At 43.8% G+C, this 24,851-nt stretch overlaps 1 protein-coding gene across 1 annotated transcript; it reads left to right on the top strand.

The window, feature by feature from the left end:
* Window positions 1–22,474: 22,474 nt before the first annotated feature.
* Window positions 22,475–23,988, top strand: LOC138657974 (olfactory receptor 12D1-like). Its single transcript, XM_069745562.1, has one exon. The coding sequence runs from the start codon at window positions 22,487–22,489 to the stop codon at window positions 23,420–23,422; it is 936 nt and encodes a 311-aa protein (XP_069601663.1). The 5' UTR covers window positions 22,475–22,486; the 3' UTR covers window positions 23,423–23,988.
* Window positions 23,989–24,851: the final 863 nt, after the last annotated feature.

Raw genomic sequence — 24,851 nt, forward strand, 5'->3', positions numbered from 1 at the left:
CCTGAGTACGCTGATACCCCATGTGTGGGGGTAAACCACTGTTTGGGCACACGTCGGGGCTCAGAAGGGAAGTAGTGACTTTTGAAATGCAGACTTTGATGGAATGGTCTGCGGGCGTCACGTTGCGTTTGCAGAGCCCCTGGTGTGCCTAAACAGTAGAAACTCCCCACAAGTGACCCCATTTTAGAAACTAGACCCCCCACGGAACTTATCTAGATATGTGGTGAGCACTTTGAACCCCCAAGTGCTTCACAGACGTTTACAACGCAGAGCCGTGAAAATAAAAAATCATTTTTCTTTCCTCAAAAATGATGTTTTAGCAAGCATTTTTTTATTTTCACAAGGGTAACAGGAGAATTTGGACCCCAGTAATTGTTGCGCAGTTTATCTTGAGTATGCTGGTACCCCATATGTGGGGGTAAACCACTGTTTGGGCGCACGTCGGGGCTCGGAAGTGAGGGAGCACCATTTGACTTTTTGAATACAAGATTGGCTGGAATCAATGGTGGCGCCATGTTGCGTTTGGAGACCCCTGATGTGCCTAAACAGTGGAAACCCCTCAATTCTATCTCCAACACTAACCCCAACACACCCCTAACCCTAATCCCAACTGTAGCCATAACCCTAATTACAACCCTAACCCCAACACACCCCTAACCCTAATCCCAACTGTAGCCATAACCCTAATTCCAACCCTAAGGCTATGTGCCCACGTTGCGGATTCGTGTGAGATTTTTCAGCATCATTTTTGAAAAATCCGCGAGTAAAAGGCACTGCGTTTTACCTGCGGATTTTCCGCGGATTTCCAGTGTTTTTTGTGCGGATTTCACCTGCGGATTCCTATTGAGGAACAGGTGTAAAACGCTGCGGAATCCGCACAAAGAATTGACATGCTGCGGAAAATACAACGCAGCGTTTCCGCGCGGTATTTTCCGCACCATGGGCACAGTGGATTTGGTTTTCCATAGGTTTACATGGAACTGTAAACCTGATGGAACAGTGCTGCGAATCCGCAGCGGCCAATCCGCTGCGGATCTGCAGCCAAATCCGCACCGTGTGCACATAGCCTAATTCTAAAGGTATGTGCACACACTGCGGAAAACGCTGCGAATCCGCAGCAGTTTCCCATGAGTTTACAGTTCAATGTAAACCTATGGGAAACAAAAATCGCTGTACACATGCTGCAGAAAAACTGCACGGAAACGCAGCGGTTTACATTCCGCAGCATGTCACTTCTTTCTGTGGATTCCGCAGCGGTTTTACAACTGCTCCAATAGAAAATCGCAGTTGTAAAACCGCAGTGAAATGCGCAGAAAAAACGCGGTAAATCCGCAGCGGATTTATTAAATCCGCAGTGGAACAATCCGCAGAGGACCAGAATACGTGTGCACATACCGAAACCCTAACCCTAGCCCTAACCCTACCCCTACCCCTAACCCTAACCCTACCCCTAACCCTAACCCTAACCCTACCCCTAACCCTACCCCTAACCCTAACCCTACCCCTAACCCTACCCCTACCCCTAACCCTAACCCTACCCCTAACCCTACCCCTAACCCTACCCCTAACCCTATTCTAACATTAGTGGAAAAAAAAAATTATTTATTTTTTTATTGTCCCTACCTATGGGGGTGACAAAGGGGGGAGGTCATTTATTATTTTTTTTATTTTGATCACTGTGATAGATTATATCTCAGTGATCAAAATGCACTTTGGAACGAATCTGCCAGCCGGCAGATTCGGCGGGCGCACTGCGCATGCGCCCGCCATTTTGGAAGATGGCGGCGCCCAGGGAGAAGACGGACGGACCCCGGCAGGATCGGTAAGTATGATGGGGTGGGGGGGAGCACGGGGGAGGGGATCGGTGCATGGGGGGGTGGATCGGAGCACGGGGGGTGGAACGGAGCATGGGGGGGTGGAACGGAGTGCAGGGGGGGTGATTGGAGCACGGGGGGTGATTGGAGCATGGGGGAGCGGACAAGAGCACGGGGGGAGCGGAGCACAGGACGGAGGGGAGCCGGAGCAGTGTACCGGACAGATCGGAGGGCTGGGGGGGCGATCAGTGGGGTGGGGTGGGGGCACATTAGTGTTTCCAGCCATGGCCGATGATATTGCAGCATCGGCCATGGCTGGATTGTAATATTTCACCAGTTTTAATAGGTGAAATATTACAAATCGCTCTGATTGGCAGTTTCACTTTCAACAGCCAATCAGAGCGATCATAGCCACGGGGGGGTGAAGCCACCCCCCCTGGGCTAAACTACCACTCCCCCTGTCCCTGCAGATCGGGTGAAATGGGATTTAACCCTTTCACCCGATCTGCAGGGACGCGATCTTTCCATGACGCCACATAGGCGTCATGGGTCGGATTGGCACCGACTTTCATGACGCCTACGTGGCGTCATGGGTCAGGAAGGGGTTAATAATCGGGCCAGCTCGGCTACTTTGGATTCCCGGTTTTTCTGCAATTCTGGTTTCCATCCTCGTTTCTCTTCAGGGCAGGTTGAGTCTTCGGACTGTCCTGGTGTGGATACTGTGGTGGATAGGTTGCAGCAGATTTGGACTCATGTGGTGGACAATTTGATATTGTCCCAGGAGAAGGCTCAACGTTTTGCTAACCGCCGGCGCTGTGTGGGTCCCCGACTTCGTGTTGGGGATTTGGTTTGGTTGTCGTCTCGTTATGTTCCTATGAAGTTTTCCTCTCCTAAGTTTAAGCCTCGTTTCATTGGTCCGTATAAGATTTCTGAGGTTCTCAATCCTGTGTCATTTCGTTTGACCCTTCCAGCTTCTTTTGCCATCCATAATGTATTCCATAGGTCGTTGTTGCGGAGATACGTGGTGCCTGTGGTTCCATCCGTTGATCCTCCTGCCCCGGTGTTGGTTGAGGGGGAGTTGGAGTATGTGGTGGAGAAGATTTTGGATTCTCGTATTTCGAGACGGAAACTCCAGTACCTGGTCAAGTGGAAGGGTTATGGTCAGGAAGATAATTCCTGGGTCTTTGCCTCTGATGTTCATGCTGCCGATCTGGTTCGTGCCTTTCATTTGGCTCGTCCTGGTCAGCCTGGGGGCTCTGGTGAGGGTTCGGTGGGTACTGTTGTGAATTCTGTTGTTGAGCTCCCTCCTGTGGTCATGAATGGTACTTCGGCTGGTTCTGTCCATGGGCTTCCTCTGGTGGTTGTGAGTGGGGCTGCGGCTTCTGAGGTTCCTTCCACAGGTGACGAGGTTAATTCGTTAGCTGGCTGCTCTATTTAACTCCACCTAGATCATTGCTCTTTGCCACCTGTCAATGTTCCAGTATTGGTCTAGTTCGCTCCTGAATCATTCTTGTGACCTGTCTTCCCAGCAGTAGCTAAGTTCCTGCTTGTTTTTCTCTGTTTGCTATTTTTTCTGTCCAGCTTGCTATTTTGATTTTTGTCTTGCTTGCTGGAAGCTCTGGGACACAGAGGGAGCGCCTCCGCACCGTGAGTCGGTGCGGAGGGTCTTTTTGCGCCCTCTTCGTTGTCTTTTTGTAGTTTTTGTGCTGACCACAAAGTTACCTTTCCTATCCTCTGTCTGTTCAGTTAAGTTGGGCCTCACTTTGCTAAATCTATTTCATCTCTGTGTTTGTAATTTTCATCTTTACTCACAGTCATTATATGTGGGGGGCTGCCTGTTCCTTTGGGGAATTTCTCTGAGGCAAGGTAGGCTTTATTTTTCTATCTTTAGGGCTAGCTAGTTCCTTAGGCTGTGACGAGTTGCATAGGGAGCGTTAGGAGCAATCCACGGCTATTTCTAGTGTGTGTGATAGGATTAGGGATTGCGGTCAGCAGAGTTCCCACGTCTCAGAGCTTGTCCTGTATTATTAGTCACTATCAGGTCATTCCGTGTGCTCTTAACCATCAGGTCCATTATTGTCCTCACCACCAGGTCATAACAGTATTGGTTATTTTAAATTTGTCCCAGATGTCTATCCGGTATTCCTGATGTCCTGTCTGTACCCTGATGTCCTGCCTGTGTCTTGATGACCTCATGGACCCTGATGTCCTGATATCCTGTCTGTTCCCTGATGTCCTAATGTCCTCCCTGTGTCTGATATCCTGATGTAACTGATGCCCTGGGCTGCCACACCAGTGTTCCAGCCGACGACCTGGGCTGAGACGTCAGTGTCCCAGATGTCTATCCGCTATCCCTGATGTCCTGATTTAACCTGATTACCTGGGCAGCCACGCCAGTGTCCCAGCTGATGACCTGGGCTGCCACGCCAGTGTCTCAGATGTCTGTCCAGTATTCCTGTGTCCTGATGCCCTGCCTGTGTCCTGATGTCTTTCCTGAGTCCAGATGTCCTGATGTCCTGTCTGTATCCTGATGTCTTGCCTGCGCCTTGATATCCTCGTGTACCCCGATGTCCTGCCTGTATCCTGATATCCTGCTTATGTGTGCCTCATTGATCCGTTGATGCCTTTTGGTCCACTGGGTGGTACCCTTCTGAGGTGTGGAATCGTGAGCCTGACATCATCATGTTTTGTTTATGTACTGTGTGTTAAGGGTCAAGTTCCCGCTTCTGCACAGGGGGAATCTCCCATTCTTCTTCTGCCGCAGTGAAACCTGCTCAGCAGAGACGTCGGTCCTTGTGTCTGGCTCAGTCTCACTCTGTGCTTAGGCTTGCTGTTGCTTCTCCAGCTATTGCCATTAAAGCCAGTGCTGGGCAGCAGCGAGTGGATGCTTTTGAGACTAAGTCCTGCTTTTTCCCTTCTGAGCATGTCCAGGGTGAGATCTCCCGTTGGAGATCGAGGGTCACATGCTCAGATGCTGCAGCAGTTCCCATTGGTCCTCCTGGAGGGTCCTGAAAGGGCTAACTTCTGTGGCAGCTGCCCATTGGTCCTTTACTGGAAGGTCCTGAACGTACTGCAGCTATATAAGCTTTGCATGACCGCACGGCCATGCGCTAGTGTACAATTGTATATGTGTGTTTGTTGTGAGTGCAAGTCGTTCATTAAATACCCCTACCCTATTGTATGACTGTTCGTGTAGGGTGTATGGCTGCTATCTAGCGCCCGACTAACCACTCAACGTGTCACACACAAATCAGCATCTATTGCTGTGACCGCCAGTGCGGCGCCACGCGCCAGTAGTGCGCTTCCTGACCCACGTCTGGGTGCTTAGTAGTGTCTGCCAGCACGGCACAGTTTGCACTTTGGTGCTCTAACTATCAGTTACCTAACACACCCAGTTGCGGTGTTGTGCGCAAGTAGTCTGAACGGACTTCAACTCTTAGTCTTAGGATTGAGTTCGCTGACTCCTTGCTTGCACTCTTTAGTGCGGTAATTGCGGACCTGTGGCTTTACAGGGTTCACTTCCACCGCCATATAGCGCTGCCATTTACTAGCAGCAGGTTTTCACCTGCACGGTGGACCCCAGATGCGAACGCACCTATTAATATTTCATCTTATACTCGGTGCGTTCCGCCAGTCCTAACACTGTGTGTCTTTACTTTAGTAAACTTTACTTTCTCTATACCTGAAGTTGTGCGGTGTAATATAGTCCTACGTGTCTCTTTCCTTGTCCACATGCTCAGCTGCCACAGAACCCCGGTCTCTGCCCTCCCCTAGTTCGGGTAGGCCTGGGTCCCCCTCTGCAGTTTAAAGGGTCCGTATTGTGTCCCCGGGGGACCCGCGCCCCACGCCTTCTGAGGTTGGTCAGCTTGGTGGCGTCTATGGGCTGGGCCGCATCTGTGGCTGCAGCTGATCGTGACAGTACAAGCCACCGTCACATTAATGTAAAGTGGATACATAAGCCATAAATTAACCGATAGCCAGCCAGTTAGATTAGATTGTACAAAACGAAAAAATAGAAAGCAGCACAGCCCGATATAGAGTGGTCAGATGGAGTCACTGCGGGAACCACTGAGCTCAGCATGCACAGTGAGGTGCACGCGTCCAAGGCACAGCAAACATGTAGATCAAAAAATGAAGAAAGACGCGGCAACACTCACCGATCCTGTAAAGCGGGCTTTACCTCTTTATTCAAGTAAGTGTGAGACCATCTTCACGGCACGGGGGAAACAAAATGAAGGAGGTGAGCGGGGGAGAGGACAACAGCCGTTTCGCGCCTGCACCGGCGCTTCTACGGGTCCACCCGTAGAAGCGCCGGTGCAGGCGCGAAACGGCTGTTGTCCTCTCCCCCGCTCACCTCCTTCATTTTGTTTCCCCCGTGCCGTGAAGATGGTCTCACACTTACTTGAATAAAGAGGTAAAGCCCGCTTTACAGGATCGGTGAGTGTTGCCGCGTCTTTCTTCATTTTTTGAGTTAGATTAGATTGTTGCAAACTAAACCACACAAATATGAGTTGATATTTCTATTAAATTAATAGAAGATTAAGGTGACAATGACTATATTTAAATAAAATAGTGATCCATTAGTTTGAGATCACATGACAAAGTCAGTGCACTTATAGGCATGAATAAGATCTAATGCTCCTTCCAGTCAATAAAAGTCACTTGAAGGGTTCTCAAATTGTGCTATTAGTCTGATCTGCCTAAGGCCAGTTTCACACGTCAGTGGCTCCGGTACGTGAGGTGACAGTTTCCTCACGTACCGGAGACACTGACACACGTAGACACATTAAAATCAATGCATCTGTGCAGATGTCATTGATTTTTTGCGGACCGTGTGTCCGTGTGCCAAACACGGAGACATGTCAGTGTTTGTGGACATGTCCACGGGTCTGTGTAAAACACGTACCGAACACTGACGTTGTCCACCCCTATGGGAGGTCGAGCCGCATATTCATGACTGTTATAGGCGGCCCCACGTGACCGCATACAGTAGATGGTGCGGCCAGGGCAGGAAGCAGCGACAGCCAACGAGGGAGCTGGGTGAGTATTTTCAGAACAGCGGGGGGGGGGGAAGGGTTGCGCACAGGGGGTGGGGACATGGACCTTTATTTTATACACAATAAACTTAAAAAAAAAAGGATTATTCATATATTCTCTGCAGCGCTTTCTCCTGCATGCTCCGTGTGGTACCCAGTGGGCACACGGGCGGCACACATGTGCCGCACATGTGCCACACTGATGTGCCACAGAAATGCAGGGGCACACGGACACGGATAATTCCGGTACCAATTTTTTCCGTTACCGGAATTATCTGGACGTGTGGGACTGTGTTATGATCAGGTGGCCTTGGAGCAGCATGAAATGACCTTCGCTGGAGCAGTGGTAACTATACTGACCGCAAACCCTGATCCTATCACCGCAACTAGAAGTAGCTGTGTGGGGGGCCTAACCAGACCTAGACACCTCGACACAGCCGGAGAACTAAATATCCCTAAAGATGGAAATAGGAAAACTCTCTTGCCTCAGAGTAGACCCCCAAAGGATAGACAGCCCCCCACAAATAATGACTGTGAGTAGGAGAGGAAAAGACACACGCAGACTGAAAACAGGGATAAGCAAAGGAGGCCACTTCTTCCTAGGAAGGAAAGGAAAGTACAGGATACTATGCGGTCAGCATAAAACACTACAAAATATCCACAGCAGAAAAATACAAAAACTCCACCACCTAACTAAAGATGTGGAGAGTATATCTGCGACTCCAGCGAATCCAACTAGACTCAGAAAAACATCAGGCACATTCTAGCAGGAATAAAATAGAAACAAGATAGCACAGAAAATAAACACACAGCAGTGTGTCAAAAACAAAATGAAGCAAACACTTAACTTTGCTGAATTGGCAGCAAGCAGGAGAGGCCAGGCAGGACCAACACTTCCAAAGGAACAATGGTCAACTGGCAGGGACTAAAGAGTCCTGCAAAGCTATATACCCCAGTCAGCTTTGCAATTAGCAGATACACCTGTCCAATCCTGCAGTGCAGGCACAACTGCATTACCCTCTACAACCACCGGAGGGAGTCCAAAAGCAGAATTCACATCAGTACCCCCCCTTGAGGAGGGGTCACCGAACCCTCACCAGAGCCCCCAGGCCAAGCAGGATGAGCCCGATGAAAGGTACGAACCAAATCAGCGGCATGGACATCAGAGGCAGAAACCCAAGAATTATCCTCCTGGCCATAACCCTTCCATTTGACAAGGTACTGAAGCTTCCGCCTCGAAAAATGAGAATCCAAAATCTTCTCAACAACATATTCCAACTCCCCATCGACCAACACAGGGGCCGGAGGATCAACAGAGGGAACAACGGGCTCCACATATTTCCGCAACAAAGATCTATGGAAGATATTATGAATAGCAAAAGAGGCCGGAAGCGCGAGGCGAAAGGACACCGGATTAATAATCTCAGATATCCTATAAGGACCAATAAATCGAGGCTTAAACTTAGGGGAAAAAACCTTCATAGGAACATGACGGGAAGATAACCAAACCAGATCCCCAACCCGAAGCCGGGAACCATCACACCGACGACGGTTAGCAAAACGTTGAGCCTCCTCCTGAGACAGCACCAAATTGTCCACCACATGAGCCCAAATCTGCTGCAACCTGTCGACCACAGAATCCACACCAGGAAGGTCAGAAGGCTCAACCTGCCCAGAAGAAAAACGAGGATGAAAACCAAAATTACAAAAAAAGGCGAAACCAAAGTAGCCGAACTAGCCCGATTATTAAGGGCAAACTCGGCCAATGGCAAAAAAGCCACCCAATCATCATAATCAGCAGACACAAAGCATCTCAAATAGGTCTCCAAGGTCTGATTAGTTCGCTCAGTCTGGCCATTTGTCTGAGGATGAAATGCAGAAGAAAAAGACAAATCAATTCCCAGCTTGGCACAAAAGGCCCGCCAAAACCTAGAAACAAACTGGGAACCTCTGTCGGACACAATATTCTCCGGAATACCATGCAAACGTACCACATGCTGAAAAAACAATGGAACCAAATCAGAAGAAGAAGGCAATTTAGGCAAAGGCACCAAATGAACCATCTTAGAAAATCGGTCACAGACAACCCAGATAACCGACATCCTTTGGGAAACAGGAAGATCGGAAATAAAATCCATAGAAATATGTGTCCAGGGCCTCTCGGGGACCGGCAATGGCAAAAGCAACCCACTAGCACGGGAGCAACAAGGCTTGGCCCGCGCACAAGTCCCACAGGACTGAACAAAAGACCGCACATCACGGGACAAAGAAGGCCTCCAAAAGGACCTACCAACCAAGTCTCTGGTACCAAAAATACCAGGATGACCAGCCAACACAGAACAATGAACCTCAGAAATCACTCTACTAGTCCATCTGTCAGGAACGAACAGTTTCCCCACAGGACAATGGTCAGGTTTGTCAGCCTGAAATTTCTGAAGAACCCGTTGTAAATCAGGAGAAATGGCAGAAAGGACCACCCCTTCCTTCAAAATACCGGCTGGTTCCAAAACCTCAGGAGAATCAGGCAAAAAACTGCTAGAGTGGGCATCAGCCTTAACATTCTTAGAACCAGGAAGGTACGAGACCACAAAATCAAAACGAGAAAAAAAACAAGGACCATCGAGCCTGTCTAAGATTCAACCGTTTGGCAGACTCAAGGTAAATCAAATTCTTATGGTCGGTCAAGACCACGATACGGTGCTTAGCTCCCTCAAGCCAATGTCGCCACTCCTCAAACGCCCACTTCATAGCCAACAACTCCCGATTTCCGACATCATAATTGCGTTCCGCAGGCGAAAATTTATGGGAAAAGAAGGCACACGGTTTCATCAAGGAACCAACAGGATCCTTCTGAGACAAAACAGCCCCGCCCCAATCTCAGAAGCGTCAACCTCAACCTGAAACGGAAGAGAAACATCCGGCTGGCGCAACACTGGAGCAGAAGAAAAACGATGTTTAAGTTCTTGAAAGGCAGAGACAGCCGCAGAGGGCAAATTCACCACATCAGCGCCCTTCTTAGTCAAATCAGTCAAGGGTTTAACCACGCTGGAAAAATTAGCAATGAAACGGCGATAAAAATTAGCGAAACCCAAAAATTTCTGAAGGCTCTTCACGGATGTGGGCTGAATCCAATCATGAATGGCCTGAACCTTAACCGGATCCATCTCTATAGATGAGGGAGAAAAAATAAAGCCCAAAAAGGAAACCTTCTGCACCCCAAAGAGACACTTAGACCCTTTCACAAACAAGGCATTGTCACGAAGGATCTGAAATACCATCCTGATCTGCTGCACATGAGACTCCCAATCATCGGAAAAAATCAAAATATCGTCCAAATAAATGATCAAGAATTTATCAAGATAACTCCGGAAGATATCATGCATGAAGGACTGAAAAACAGATGGAGCATTAGAGAGTCCGAATGGCATCACAAGGTATTCAAAATAGCCTTCCGGCGTGTTAAACGCAGTTTTCCATTTATCACCCTGCTTTATACGAACAAGTTTATAAGCCCCCCGAAGGTCAATCTTAGTAAACCAACTAGCTCCCTTAATCCGAGCAAACAAATCAGAAAGCAAAGGCAAGGGGTATTGAAACTTGACCGTGATCTTATTTAAGAGGCGATAATCAATACAGGGTCTCAAAGAACCATCTTTTTTAGCAACAAAAAAGAACCCTGCTCCCAACGGTGAAGAAGATGGCTGAATATGCCCTTTCTCCAAAGACTCCTTAATATAACTCCGCATGGCAGTATGTTCAGGTACAGAAAGGTTGAAAAGTCGACCCTTAGGAAACTTACAGCCTGGAATCAAATCAATAGCACAATCGCAGTCCCTGTGCGGTGGAAGGAAACTGGACTTAGGCTCATCGAATACATCCTGAAAATCAGACAAAAACTCCGGAATTTCAGAAGAGGGAGAAGGGGCGATTGACATCAGAGGAACATCATTATGAACCCCCTGACAACCCCAACTAGTTACAGACATGGACTTCCAATCCAAAACAGGATTATGGACCTGCAACCACGGGAAACCCAGCACGACAGCATCATGCAAATTATGCAATACCAGAAATCGACAATCTTCCTGGTGGGCTGGCGCCATGCGCATGGTCACCTGTATCCAAAACTGAAGTTTATCTTTAGCCAAGGGTGTAGCATCAATTCCCCTTAAAGGAATAGGATTCTGCAAAGGCTGCAAGGGAAAACCACAACGCCTAGCAAAGTCAAAGTCCATCAAATTCAAGGCGGCGCCTGAATCCACAAACGCCATGACAGAAAATGATGACAATGAGCAGATCAAGGACACAGATAACAGAAATTTAGGTTGTACAGTACTGATGGTAAATGAATTGGCAATCCTTTTTGTCCATTTTGGCAGACAGAAATGACATGAGAAGCGTCGCCACAATAAAAACACAACCTGTTGAGACGTCTGAAACTTTGTTGTTCCGTTTTAGACAGAATCCTATCACACTGCATAGGCTCAGGAATTTGCTCTGAGGATAACGCCATAGCGCGCACAGTTCTGCGTTCCCGCAAGCGCCGGTCAATCTGAATGGCCAAAGACATAGAATCACTCAGATTGGAGGGTGTGGGAAACCCCACCATAACATCCTTAACGGATTCAGAAAGACCCTTTCTGAAAATTGCCACCAAAGCATCATCATTCCATTTAGTCAGCACAAACCATTTTCTGAATTTCTGACAATACAATTCAGCCGCCTCTTGCCCCTGAGATAGGGCAACAAGGTTTTCTCAGCTTGATCTACAGAATTAGGCTCATAATACAATAACCCCAATGCTTGAAAGAAAGAATCAACATTAAGCAAAGCAGGATTGCCAGATTCCAGAGAAAATGCCCAATCCTGTGGGTCACCACGCAGCAGGGATATGATGATTTTAACCTGCTGGCTGGGATCACCAGAGGACCGGGGTCTCAATGCAAAAAACAGTTTACAGTTATTTTTGAAACTCAAAAATTTGGATCTGTCACCAAAAAATAAATCAGGAGTGGGAATCTTAGGTTCTAATGCAGGAGTCTGAACAATATAATCCGAAATACCCTGTACCCTAGCAGCAAGCTGATCCACACGAGAAGCTAACTCCTGAACATTCATGTTAGTACTAGGTTCCTCAGCCACCCAGAGATTAAGAGGGAGGAGAAGACAGATCAAACTGAAGAAAAAAAATGACTCAAGACCTTTCCTCCCTTCTTCTGAGATGCATTTAACTCATTGAGGGCCAATTGTACTGTTATGATCAGGTGGCCTTGGAGCAGCATGAAATTACCTTCGCTGGAGCAGTGGTAACTATACTGACTGCAAACTCTGATCCTATCACCGCAACTAGAAGTAGCCGTGGGGTGTGCCTAACCAGACCTAGACACCTCGACACAGCCGGAGAACTAAATATCCCTAAAGATGGAAATAGGAAAACTCTCTTGCCTCAGAGTAGACCCCCAAAGGATAGACAGCCCCCCACAAATAATGACTGTGAGTAGGAGAGGAAAAGACACACGCAGACTGAAAACAGGGATAAGCAAAGGAGGCCACTTCTACCTAGAAAGGAAAGGAAAGTACAGGATACTATGCGGTCAGCATAAAACACTACAAAATATCCACAGCAGAAAAATACAAAAACTCCACCACCTAACTAAAGATGTCGAGAGTATATCTGCGACTCCAGCGAATCCAACTAGACTCAGAAAAACATCAGGCACAGTCTAGCAGGAACAAAATAGAAACAAGATAGCACAGAAAATAAACACACAGCAGTGTGTCAAAAACAAAATGAAGCAAACACTTAACTTTGCTGAATTGGCAGCAAGCAGGAGAGGCCAGGCAGGACCAACACTTCCAAAGGAACAATGGTCAACTGGCAGGGACTAAAGAGGTCCTGCAAAGCTATATACCCCAGTCAGCTTTGCAATTAGCAGATACACCTGTCCAATCCTGCAGTCCAGGCACAACTGCATTACCCTCTACAACCACCGGAGGGAGCCCAAAAGCAGAATTCATAACAGGACTGCCCTTACTAAGGATGACAACTAAGGACTTTGCACGGTACTAAGTGCAGACAGGGTCTGTGAAGGAAATATATAATCAACAGGGGAAAGCATAACAACAGTAGAGTTACATTTAGTTGACTAAAGGTTGAAACTGGATATACCAGTATTGTAAGCACAAATGGACTTTTGCTGGAGGTGTTAAAAATGGCACCTTAGCTCCTTGATCCTGAGCTTCAAAGAAATGTGAATAGTTTGTAGATAGGAAAGAATGTTTCCTATTGTCTGTATAGGGAGACACAGGATATTTTAAATGCCACAGCCACTCTTTTAAAGAGGCAAATCCAGGTCATTCTGGAAATATGAGCCTATGATCAGGACTATAAAAAAAACTGGGTGACGCAAAGAGAAAGGGTTCACATGTGAGGGCTGCCCGAAAGGCTTATGCAATCCATAATTCCTTTCTCCTTCCCTCAAGGAAAACAAAAGATAACTGCAGATGGAAATGTGTGTTGAGCGGTACCTTCCGATATCCAGAAATATCGTATCTAATATCGTAGATTATTATTATTATTATTATTTATTATTATTATCTGATTGGATCGGCCAATATCCAAAAAATATCGGATATCGCCGATACCGATACCGGAAACCAATGCAAGTCAATGGGACAAAAGTATAGGAAATAAAATAAACCCTTTCTTTCCTTGTAGGTTAATTCTACATGAAGGAAAACAACGAAGAATAATGTAGAATGTATTGGGGGAGGTGGAGGAGACATTAAAGGCATAGAGGTTTAGGCCAATTAAATGGAATAGCAGGAATTAATTTTTTTTTAACACATTCGGAGTTACAAAAATATTGACTATGTTAAGCTTTTTATACAGTATTTTGTCAGATATTTATGTTTCACTACTTCCATGCTCTTCACCTTCTTTTTTACTTCTCCCACACTTTCTCCTTCATCATCCCCAGCAGCAGCATCTTTTTCATCAACTTCTTCACCTTATTCATCTTCTTTTTCTTCACCTGCTTCCTATTCTTCCTTTTTTCTACATTCTTCATATTCTTCTTATTCAACTATTATTCTTCTTCATATTCTACTTCTTCTTCTTTTTCATCATATTCTTATTTGTGACAGGCATTCCTGTAGTTGTTATCTATAAAAGTTTGAAGATTACACCTTCCGTTCTGCCTGTCACAAAAGATTTACAGCAGGATTTGTCCGCGTTCAGTTTTGCCTGCAGCAGCAGGTTTTTTCCAGGGGCACCACGAGGAGGAACGGACTCACCCCCATACACTGCTTAGTAGTGTTGAGCGATATCTTCCGATATTCAAAGGTATCGGTATCGGATGGTATCGGCCGATATCCAAAAAATATCAGATATCGCCGATACCGATACCCGATACCAATGCAAGTCAATGGGACCAAAATATCGGAAGGTATCCTGGATGGTTCCCAGGGTCTGAAGGAGACGAAACTCTCCTTCAGGCCCTGGGATCCATATTCATGTAAAAAATAAAGAATAAAAATAAAAAGTATGGATATACTCACCCCTCCTGCGAACCCTGGCTGTCACCGCTGCAAGCGTCTGCCTCCGTCCCTAAGAATGCAGTGAGTGAAGGACCTTCGATGATGTCGCGGTCAGGTGACTGGTGACCTGACCGCTCACGTGACCGTGACGTCATCGAAGGTCCTTCACTCACCCTAGGAACTGATAGATACATAGGTTTTTCCCACAAGTCTTGAGGATTCCAATACTTGCGAATCAGCAAAAAGACTGCTTGCCCTCATAGCCACCAGAGTTACCCAGTGCCCAGTCAGCAAGATATAACCCCCTGCCCATGTTTGCTCATCCAGGTGTCAGTGGTCAAATGCACCCTGGCAGACACAGATTTTTTCAGGCAATGGGTGATGTATTCGGTGTCCGTTGCGTTCAGTCGAACTTTATCAAAAGGTTTGGCTCGAATACCATAACGCAACTGGAACTTAATCCCAAACCTGAACCCCTTTCAATTGAATGTGGTGACCAAACACCCAACGGTTCCCACCCTGTCAATTGTGTGACAGTGTGGGAAACATCAGCTCTGACCAGCGGTAGCCATACTGAAGTCACCGCCAATCACAGCTGCTAGGTATCACGAACTGCTGTGGGTTCCCACGCTGTCACGCAGAGGACAGCTTGTGAGTCAGTGACTGTGACCGACAATGACAGGGTTCACACATGTCAGGAGTCGTATTATGGCTACTACTCTCATCAGTGTAGCCTGCTTTAGCTGATAGCAGTGAGAGCAGGCAACGCTGATGAGAGTATTCACCAGCTGATGCCTTTGCATAGTAAGAAAGATGTTAGTGATATATACAGTACAGACCAAAAGTTTGGACACATCTTCTCATTTAAAGATTTTTCTGTATTTTCATGACTATGAAAATTGTACATTTAAACTGAAGGCATCAAAACTATGAATTAACACATGTGGAATTATATACTTAACAAAAAAGTGTGAAACAACTGAAATTATGTCATATATTCTAGGTTCTTCAAAGAAGCCACCTTTTGCTTTGATGACTGCTTTGCACACTCTTGGCATTCTCTTGATGAGCTTCAAGAGGTAGTCACCGGGAATGGTTTTCAATTCACAGGTGTGCCCTGTCAGGTTTATTAAGTGGGATTTTTTGCCTTATAAATGGGATTGGGACCATCAGTTGTGTTGTGCAGAAGTCTGGTGGATACACAGCTGATAGTCCTACTGAATACACTGTTAGATCAACTGTTTCCATATGACATCATGAGGAACCACTAGACTGCACTCCATGACCCAAAGAGCTGCAGCTGCAACAGGTAAGTATCATCCTGGGGCCATATGCTGGGGATGAAATGTGCGGAGCGAAATGTACCCGGGGGCGAACTGCTGGGGACAAACTGCTGGGGGCGAAAAATCCTATAACCATAATTTACTGTATATATATTTAGCTAATAAATAAATAAAAGGGAAAAATGGCTTGGAGTACCCCTCATTTTTATTAAACAGTTGTGGGAAAACAGACAGCTGGGGGCTGGTGTTATTATTCTGGTAACAGGACAGTATCTATGAAGCTTCCCAGCCTTTTAATATCAGCTCACAGCTGTCTGCGTGTCCTTTAATGACTATTAAAAATGGAGGACCCCTCAAAAAAATGATGGGGGATCCCCTCTATTTTTAATAACCAGCAATGGCTAAGCTGGCAGCTGTGGGCTGATATTAATAGGCTGGGAAGGAGCCATGGATATCTTCCTCTCCCCAGATGAATAACACCAGCACTCAGCTGCCCCGGAAGTGTTAAATCAATTAGATGAGCCAATTCTGACACTGTCGCAATTTATTTTTGGATTTGTGGCAGCTCTGGTTCTGCTATAATTTAAATGTTGTTTTTTTTTCCTTTTGGGCCAGCAATGTTTAATATCAGTTTCCTTGCTGGCAGCTGCTTTGTTGGTAGTCAGTTGATGTGGGGGAGACCACTCAAAATATCCTTTAAATAGTCACATGATGCATCAGCTGACTGTTGGTGATAGTTATTCTATAAAGACCAGCTCCTGGGGTTTTGTGCTCTCTGGTGCCAGTGGTGTATCTCCTACTTCTTTGAAATGTGAGTTCCTGGTTCCGTATCCTCTGCTATTTGGAGATTTGCAGCAGATGCAGTAGTTAAGTTTTGTCTCCCTTTCTTTGTCTGTCTCTTGTTTGTCACTTCCCCTGTGTTGATACCATCTGAATTGTTGAGGCAACCGTCCTTGCCAGCCAGTGCACTAGCCAGGGTATAGTGAAGTGATAAGTAAGGACTAGACACATGACGGCAGTGGGGGGAAGGACCCACATAGGGCATTAGAGGAGCTTAGGGTTAGGCGCAGGTTGGAATTAAGAGGTGTCCCATCCCTTGCTCCCTACTGTTAGGGCCTTTCTCTCCCTTTTCCATCTCATTGTTTGTGTATGTTGTGCCGTCTGCCGTACTTACCTGTCTTGCACGTGACAGGCGCTTAGCCTCAGCTCTTCCTACTTGTCCCGGGCAGGTAAGTAATGGTTTTTGGCTTGATGTCAGCTGTGTAATGTCTGCTGATATCAAGCTCAGGGGTTAGTAATGGAGAGGAGTGTATCATACCTCCCCATTTCTATCCTCATAGCGAAAAGCAATAAACACACAAAGAAAAAGCTTTTAATTGTAAAAAAGCACTCCCCAACCAATTTTTCTCATTTATTTAAACAATAAAATAATCCAAAGGGGTCCCCAGTAAATCCATTTGACGCTCCAAGATGATCCCGATTCTGCTACATCTGGATGCATGAAGACACAAAAGAGCACAGTGAGGTCAAAAATACTCTGTTGTAAAAAAAAATCACAGTAATTAGCAAGTGCTTGTCAAAAGATGGAAAAAACAGGGTATTTAGTTGATACGTTTTTTTGCAAAAAAATGTATACAAAGCTGCTCCACCAATCGTCAAGGTGTACCCTTATGGAGCAGTCCTATCTAATGTATATAATCCCTATCTGATGTTTTTAAAACCTGATCATCTGTATAGTACCTGTATAAGCAGGGTTCACAGAAGGAATATCCATGTGGACATGCAGGATGGAACAGCTTAAATGCAAATGACCCACAGAGGAGTGATGGACTCCCCAGTCTTGTAGAAACAAGAGAACAATTATAGAACCAGAAACACATGGGCAACTTGCACATTGAACAAGTCTGTAGGAACCTGTTCACACCACCAAAAAACTTGAAGACACAAAAGAGCACTGTGAGGTAAAAAATACTCTGTTGTAAAAAAATCACAGTAATAAGCAAATGCTTGTCAAAAGATGGAAAAAAAACAGAGTGTTTCTGGTACTATAATTGTTCTCTTGTTTCTACAAGACTAGGGAGACCATCACTCCTCTGTGGGTCATTTGCATTTAAGCTGTTCCATCCTGCATGTCCACATGGATATTCCTTCTCTGAACCCTGCTTATACAGGTACTATACAGATTATCAGGTTTTAAATACATCAGATAGGGATTATATACATTAGATAGGACTGCTCTATAAGGGTATACCTTGACGATTGGTGGAGCAGCTTAGTATACATTTTTTTGCAAAAAAACATAACAACTAAATACCCTGTTTTTTTCCATCTTTTGACAAGCACTTGCTTATTACTGTAATTTTTTTTACAACAGAGTATTTTTGACCTCACTGTGCTCTTCTGTATCTTCAAGTTTTTTGGTGGTGTGAACAGGTTCCTACAGACTTGTTCAATGTGAAAATAGCCCATGTGTTCCTGGTTCTACATCTGGATGCAGTTCTAAGTGGTGACATCAGTAGAGAACTTTCTCACGCTGCAAGCAGTTTATTGCAGTTTGCATCCAATGAACTGCGGTTTACATACTTAGGTCATCACGCACAGTGCTGGAAATTTCTCAAGGTTTGAGCGATGATGTCAGTGAGGTTACCGCAGTTCATCGGCTGTGAACTGTGATAACCTTACTAATGTCAGCACTTGTCACAGCAGCAGGATTCACACGCTACTGTCAGTGTGTTCCAGTGGCCGTGTTGAGTGGCTTTTGCTACCCACACTTCCATAAAGGCCACCTCTATGGAGTGTACAGCTCATTGTGTTCGTATGGACAAATACTCCAGTTTCTGCTTGGGAACTCTGCAATTTATTTAGGGTAACATTTAGTTTCTGTGCTACTTCTCTGATTATTGCCCTTCTTACCTGTGCTAATAGTTTTGGTGGGCGGCCCTCCTTTGGCAGGTTTGTTTTGGTACCATGTTCTTTCCATTTGATGATAATGAATTTAATGGTGCTGGTGAATCATAAGAGATTGGGATATTTTTTTTATAACCCAACCATGACATGTACTCTCAGTAACTTTGTCCCTGACTTGTTTGGAGATCTCCTTGGTCTTCATGGTGGTGTTTGGAGATCTCCTTGGTCTTCATGGTGGTGTTTGGTTAGTGATGCCTCTTGCTTAATGGTGTTGCAGCCTCTGTGGCATATCTGAAATTGTGAAGTGTATATACTGGCAAACATGTGACACGAAGATCGAACACCGATGGACTTCCTTTCACTAAGCTTGTGACTTATGAAGGTAATCCCATGCACCAGAAATTTTTCGTGGGTTTCAGTGCAAAAGGGGTGAATACATATGCACATGCCAATTTTTAATTATTTGATTACATAAATTTAAAGGGAACCTGTCAACCCCCCAGGCATTTTTAACTAAAAGAGCCACCTTGTGCAGCACTAATGCTGCATTCTTTCAAGGTGGCTCTTTTAGTTCTGGTCCCTGCCAACGCTGCAATAATCGCTTTTATAATGTGCCCCTCATACCTCGAATTAGACCAGGGGGCAGGTCTTTAACCCCTAACACAGACGTACCACAGCCGTCACTAAGGGCCTCTGTGAGCCAGGTGCTGCCTCCTCTTCCTTCATTGGTGTCCCCTGCGCCTGTGCAGTAAGTACGAAGGGCAGTGCAACAGTGCATGCCCAAAAGAAAACTTACAGCGCAGGTGCTGGGGATGCTTATGAAGGAAGAGGAGGCAGCGCCTGGTGCGCAGAGGCAGGGGTGTTTGCTTTGAACTTTTGTGAGTCTTTTCTTATCTATAAAAAATATTTTTTTACTTTTACTGTATTCAGCACTAGTCCTAGTTGACTTCAAGCAGCGATTGTCTGATCACTTGTGCTACACATAGCAGGGCATCAGTCCTGCTATGTATAGCAAAAAATACTATTTCCTATAACCATCAGCTAAAGGCTGGCTTTAACAGAAGCCCCCTGCACCCTCTCATCATCTGGCACAGTCCATATCCCCTGATGAACCCCCGGGACTCCCGTGGGGGGAAACGCGTCGGCCTAAGTAGGGAGGACATCCCCATTGGAGACCCCTTGAGCAATATGACTGAATGAATACCCACAGCGCCTGAGTTGTACGTATCACCAGGACGCAGATGAGTAGAAGCGTTGGTTATATTATGAGATTGAGTTATTAAAATGGGGTGGTATTTATGCGGCTGTATTTGACATTATGCTCTGGGGCCCCATTTTAGGATGCTTTGTTATTGTTATTTTTTACTTTCTGGGCCACCATTCTATTAGGCTTATCCTTATACCAAGGGGTCATTTGACCAGTTGAAATGTTGGATATATGTAACTACAGGGCTGATTTGAATATTATGTGAATCAGTTGGAGTGGCCCTTTTGCTATTGTACATTTTGGATAAACAAGGCATTGGTATTGTGTGTCTACCCATTGAGTTGTTATACTTTTCTACTATTCCCTATTAGGGATCGTTTTGGGGCAAATAACAAATTTTGTGTTTTTTGCTGTGAATACACTGGGACGTTTTTTTAAGGATCGCAGGGTCTGTATTGGGCTATCAGGGCCAGCCATCGAAGAGCGGGGGCGCCTACCGCTGAAACTTAAGGTGCCAACCTGTCAGGTAGGGATCAGTATTGGGGCATATTGTTATGTATCTATACACCAATGTTTTCAAATTTGGAACAAATAGTTTTTAGCTTTATTTATTAATAGTTATATTTTAGGGATCCTTGTTGTTTTTGGTTCTTTGGTCTGGTCTAGTATCCTAAGGGGTATTTGTTTTGACGGTCTAGTGTTCTTTAACAGAAGTATAGCAATGACAAGCACGGGGGTCTTCAGCATACCCTCACCTGTCTTGATAACCCATTAGTGCTCCTTGATAATATCACAGCCTCGCTGCTGGATGGTTGGAATAACGGGCCTCCTGCCGCTGCTGCTGCTATCAGAGATTAACAGGATAACAGGGGCAGACAGAGCTCCACTCCTTCTTCAGCTTTTAGAGGCACATGATGGCTAAATAAATCAGCCATCATCTGATGGGAAAGGTGAAAGCTCACAAAGTCAGTGAGCCAGGATATGATGTACCAGTACATTATATGTGAATAAGGGGTTATGCAAAAGGAAATTATACTGTGGTCACTGGTACCAAGGATATTTCCATCAAGCACTGAAATCAATAATATCTATTTATAAGATTTTATACTTTTTCTCAGAAGAATTACACAGCTGTCGATATGAAGAATTAATATTATTATAATCATCATAATTATTTTCATCATCACAGTTTGTCTTCCAAAGTGATTGATATGCCTACATCAGTCATTTTGCCATCCCAAAAACCTATTTTCATTTTAAGAATTTTAAATATATTTTACAAATAACCTAAAAGAATTATTTTATTTTATTATGCAATTCATTTATTCCCAATGTATCCTGTTGCTCCAGAAAAACATCCCTCTAATTTACACTCCTGAGACATCCAACAGTATTTAATGACCTGCATTTCCACTTTATATGATACAAAATGCCACAAGCTTACCTGACAAATTTCCATGAAGTTAATGCAGAAATAATCAAAACTGCACATAAAAAGAAGAAAAATAGATGGTAAGTTGGTGACAATAAGTAGACTCCAAAGAACACACATATTTAGGGAAATTGTATATTTTGATAGAAAAAATAGTCCAGTAATCGTTACATTTTATGTTTTCTTCATTAAAGTATTATTTATTACTGTAGGTGATATTAGCCAAAGCATGATTCCAAACAAGGGCAAATATATCATGTTCCCCTTTAGGCATCACTTTTCAAAACTAAGTAAATGTAATGCTTTTAAGTTTTCATCAGAACCTCCTTCATTTCACTTTGAAGTACATAGAATATATGACTTGGGGTACTTTGCTCTCCAAAATGTCCTATTGGCCCTGCCTGGTGGACTGTACATGGGTCACAGACACAACATGGCCACAAGTAACTCTCCTAAGAAAGCTAAGCATCTTTAGTCTATGTGGATTTTTTGAGCAAGACCACTTAAAAAAAATCTCTTTAAACATTGCTTAAAAGTGCTTGAAAGATTCATATCATTTCCATTGTAAAAACACTTTAATGTTTATATAGGTTCCATGTTTTGAGTGTCCTTTTACACCTCATGTTTTGGAAAATGCCTGTTGGAAAAAAGAATGTGCATGTCACTTCTTTTTAGTGATTCTTGATGGAATCTGGTAGAAACTATCACTATCCAATCAAAAGGCAGCAACAAAGATCATTAGGAGGAAAAATTCCTTCAAAATGCATCATAAATTCTTCAAAACCACTTTAGGAAATGAAAAGCTCCTCCAAAAACTCCCAAAAGATAGAGTATTTTATACGGTGGTTTCCATTTGAAAACCAGTCTATTTGAGCACCCTAAAAAGCTCCATCTTTCTATAGCCTTAGTCTAGTAGCTGGTGGTGATTTCAGCCACTGGATCCCTAAAAACAGCAAATTTTGACATGTTCCTACAATATACTGAAAGTTTACATGAAATATTTCTTACCTTAACCTAAATTACATATTCTTTGAAAAAGTTAACATTTAATTTTTTTCATTTCAAGGCAAATAAGAAAGAAAGCAAATATATAAAATTAAAGACTTTCAGCCGGTGCCAAGTCAAAGAAGTAAAGTTGTCATTCTACATATTTGTTTTAATACTACAAAAAACTACATGGTTTATAAAGAAAATTAGATTTAAGATATGCAGACTTATATCTGTGAAAAAAACTAATTTAATGAGTATTATTTTATCTCAAAACTGGAATGGACTTGGTGAATTACACTAACATTTCTGAATTTGTCTTGCTTGGCTTGACTGATCTAGCAGAGCTTCAAGTGATTTTTTTCATATTTTTCTTGATGTTTTACGTAACTACCTTGATAGGAAACCTCTCCATCATGGTAGTCTCTGTTTTAGACACCAGCCTCCATACCCCTATGTATTACTTTTTATGGAATCTGTCATTTATAGATATCTGCTTTTCTTCGGTGGCTGTTCCAAGGATGCTAAGAGACTTTTTGGCCTTGGAAAAGATCATCTCTTTCTTCGGCTGCATGTCCCAGATTTATTTTTTCCATTTGTTGGGAAGCACTGAAGTGATGCTCCTAACAATAATGTCATATGATCGATATGTTGCCATTGGTAATCCATTGCGTTACTCTACAATCATGAATACTAGAGTTTGTCGAAGCTTGTCATTCAGCACATGGATTACTGCACATTTTCATTCCCTGTTACATACAGTGATGACAGCAAAGTTACCATTTTGTGGACCAAATATAGTAAACCATTTTTTCTGTGATATTAAACCAGTGCTTAAATTGGCCTGTACCGATACTTCTCTCAATCTCAAACTTCTCACAAGAGTTACAGGAACATTGGCTACATCGACTTTACTACTAACTCTCCTCTCATATGTTTTTATCAGCAAATTTCTGCTGAAGATACGGACAACGGAAGGTCGAAAACGTGCCTTCTCTACTTGTAGCGCCCATCTTACTGTTGTATTTTTGCTTTATGGAACAGCTATTTTTACATATGTACGGCCATCAACGCAAGACTCTTTAGATCAAGATCGAGCAGTGGCAGTTCTGTTCACTGTTGTAACTCCAGCCTTAAATCCAATAATATACACGCTAAGGAACAAAGATATGAAGAAAGCCATGAAGAGAAAAGTTGTGAACTTTTTATCTTTGTGACCGTAAAAAGGATAGTTTTTATAATTTATTTTTAACTGAATTTGGCTAACAAAATACCAAAGATGAACTTAGATTTTCTTTTCATGGAATTTAAAATTGCTTAAGGTAAAATAAAATTGCATTGTTGTGCTCTATATAATTTAAATCTTTATTACATATGGCAAAAAAGTAGGAATTGATGGAGAGCAAGCAAAAGGCCAGAGCCAAAATGCCGCTCCCACTTAATCACTGTATTTAAATTTAGGTCTATGAATAGAAACTGAATCATTGCGCTAAATGTAAAAATAAGTATCTTTTACATCATATAAAACTGGTAACATTTGAGTAACAAATTGAATTGATTTTTCAAAAAACATTCTATAAATAATGAACTGTAGCTATATACCTTGTCAATACATTTGCATATGTGCGATTTTACATATTTTCTTAATTGATTTTTTATCATCTTGTTATTAAGTTTCATGTTGTCAAAATAGCTATAAAAGAAAAGTTGAAATGTGAAAAGTTTAAATGTAGAATTTTGTATATAGGTTTATTTCTACCAAAAGCACACTGGCTGACATAAAGAAATTAAAGAAACAGTAAATGCAATACAAAGTGACATAAAAAGGAAATACAAATAAGTCAGTTAGGTGAAAGATGATTAAAAAATTCATTCTGAATAGTATGAGCTGTTGACTCACTCGGCTGCTTGCAAAGGTAGACACAGGAAGGCTTTTTGTGTAAGTCACCCGCTGGTTTATTATGGCACAGCATAAACCATGGCAGGGTTTAATAAAATATACATGGCCTTTCTGGCAAAACAGCAAAACAAAAGATAAAATACAGAAAAGTCCTTGTGTTGGCACTGTCAGGACTCGCCTGCACAGGACAACACAAGTCTTCAGCTCTAACTGAAGTCACCATCTGGAGAACGTCCTCTCCAAACATGCAACACAGCGATAAAAAAAAACAGTGGCTCAACAGTTAACTCCCCAGTTACACCCTTGAGGTGGAAATATGGTGAGTAGGCAGGATGCCCATCTTGCACCTACTCAACAAAAACCTAGTCCTTTATCATGGCTGATTAACCACTTCAGCACATAGCATGCTGGAGAGAAAATTATGGGTTTTAGATCACATAAGAAAGTAATCTTTCTGACACATATCTCCACACCCTGTCACAATAGGTAATAAAATGAAATAACAATTGTATGTACTTGCAATAAAAAAATAAAAAATAAAACATTATGACTCATCATTTATGAGTTGGCTAGTACTTTAAGTATAATAAGAAATTCTGAATTAATAAAAAGGGTGCAGAAAAACCATGACTAGAGTTGAGCGACTTTTACTTTTTTAGGATCGAGTCGGGTTTCGCGAAACCCGACTTTCTCAAAAGGTGGGTCGGGTGAAATCGGCCGATTAATGCGAAAAGTCGGGGGCCGAC

Source organism: Ranitomeya imitator, chromosome 1 (assembly GCF_032444005.1).
Source record: "Ranitomeya imitator isolate aRanImi1 chromosome 1, aRanImi1.pri, whole genome shotgun sequence".
In the NCBI taxonomy this organism is placed as follows: Eukaryota; Metazoa; Chordata; class Amphibia; order Anura; family Dendrobatidae; genus Ranitomeya; species Ranitomeya imitator.

Bases quoted from the DNA above. Each gene is read 5' to 3' on its own strand.
- LOC138657974 (XM_069745562.1), top strand. From the start codon at position 22,487: ATGGACTTGGTGAATTACACTAACATTTCTGAATTTGTCTTGCTTGGC.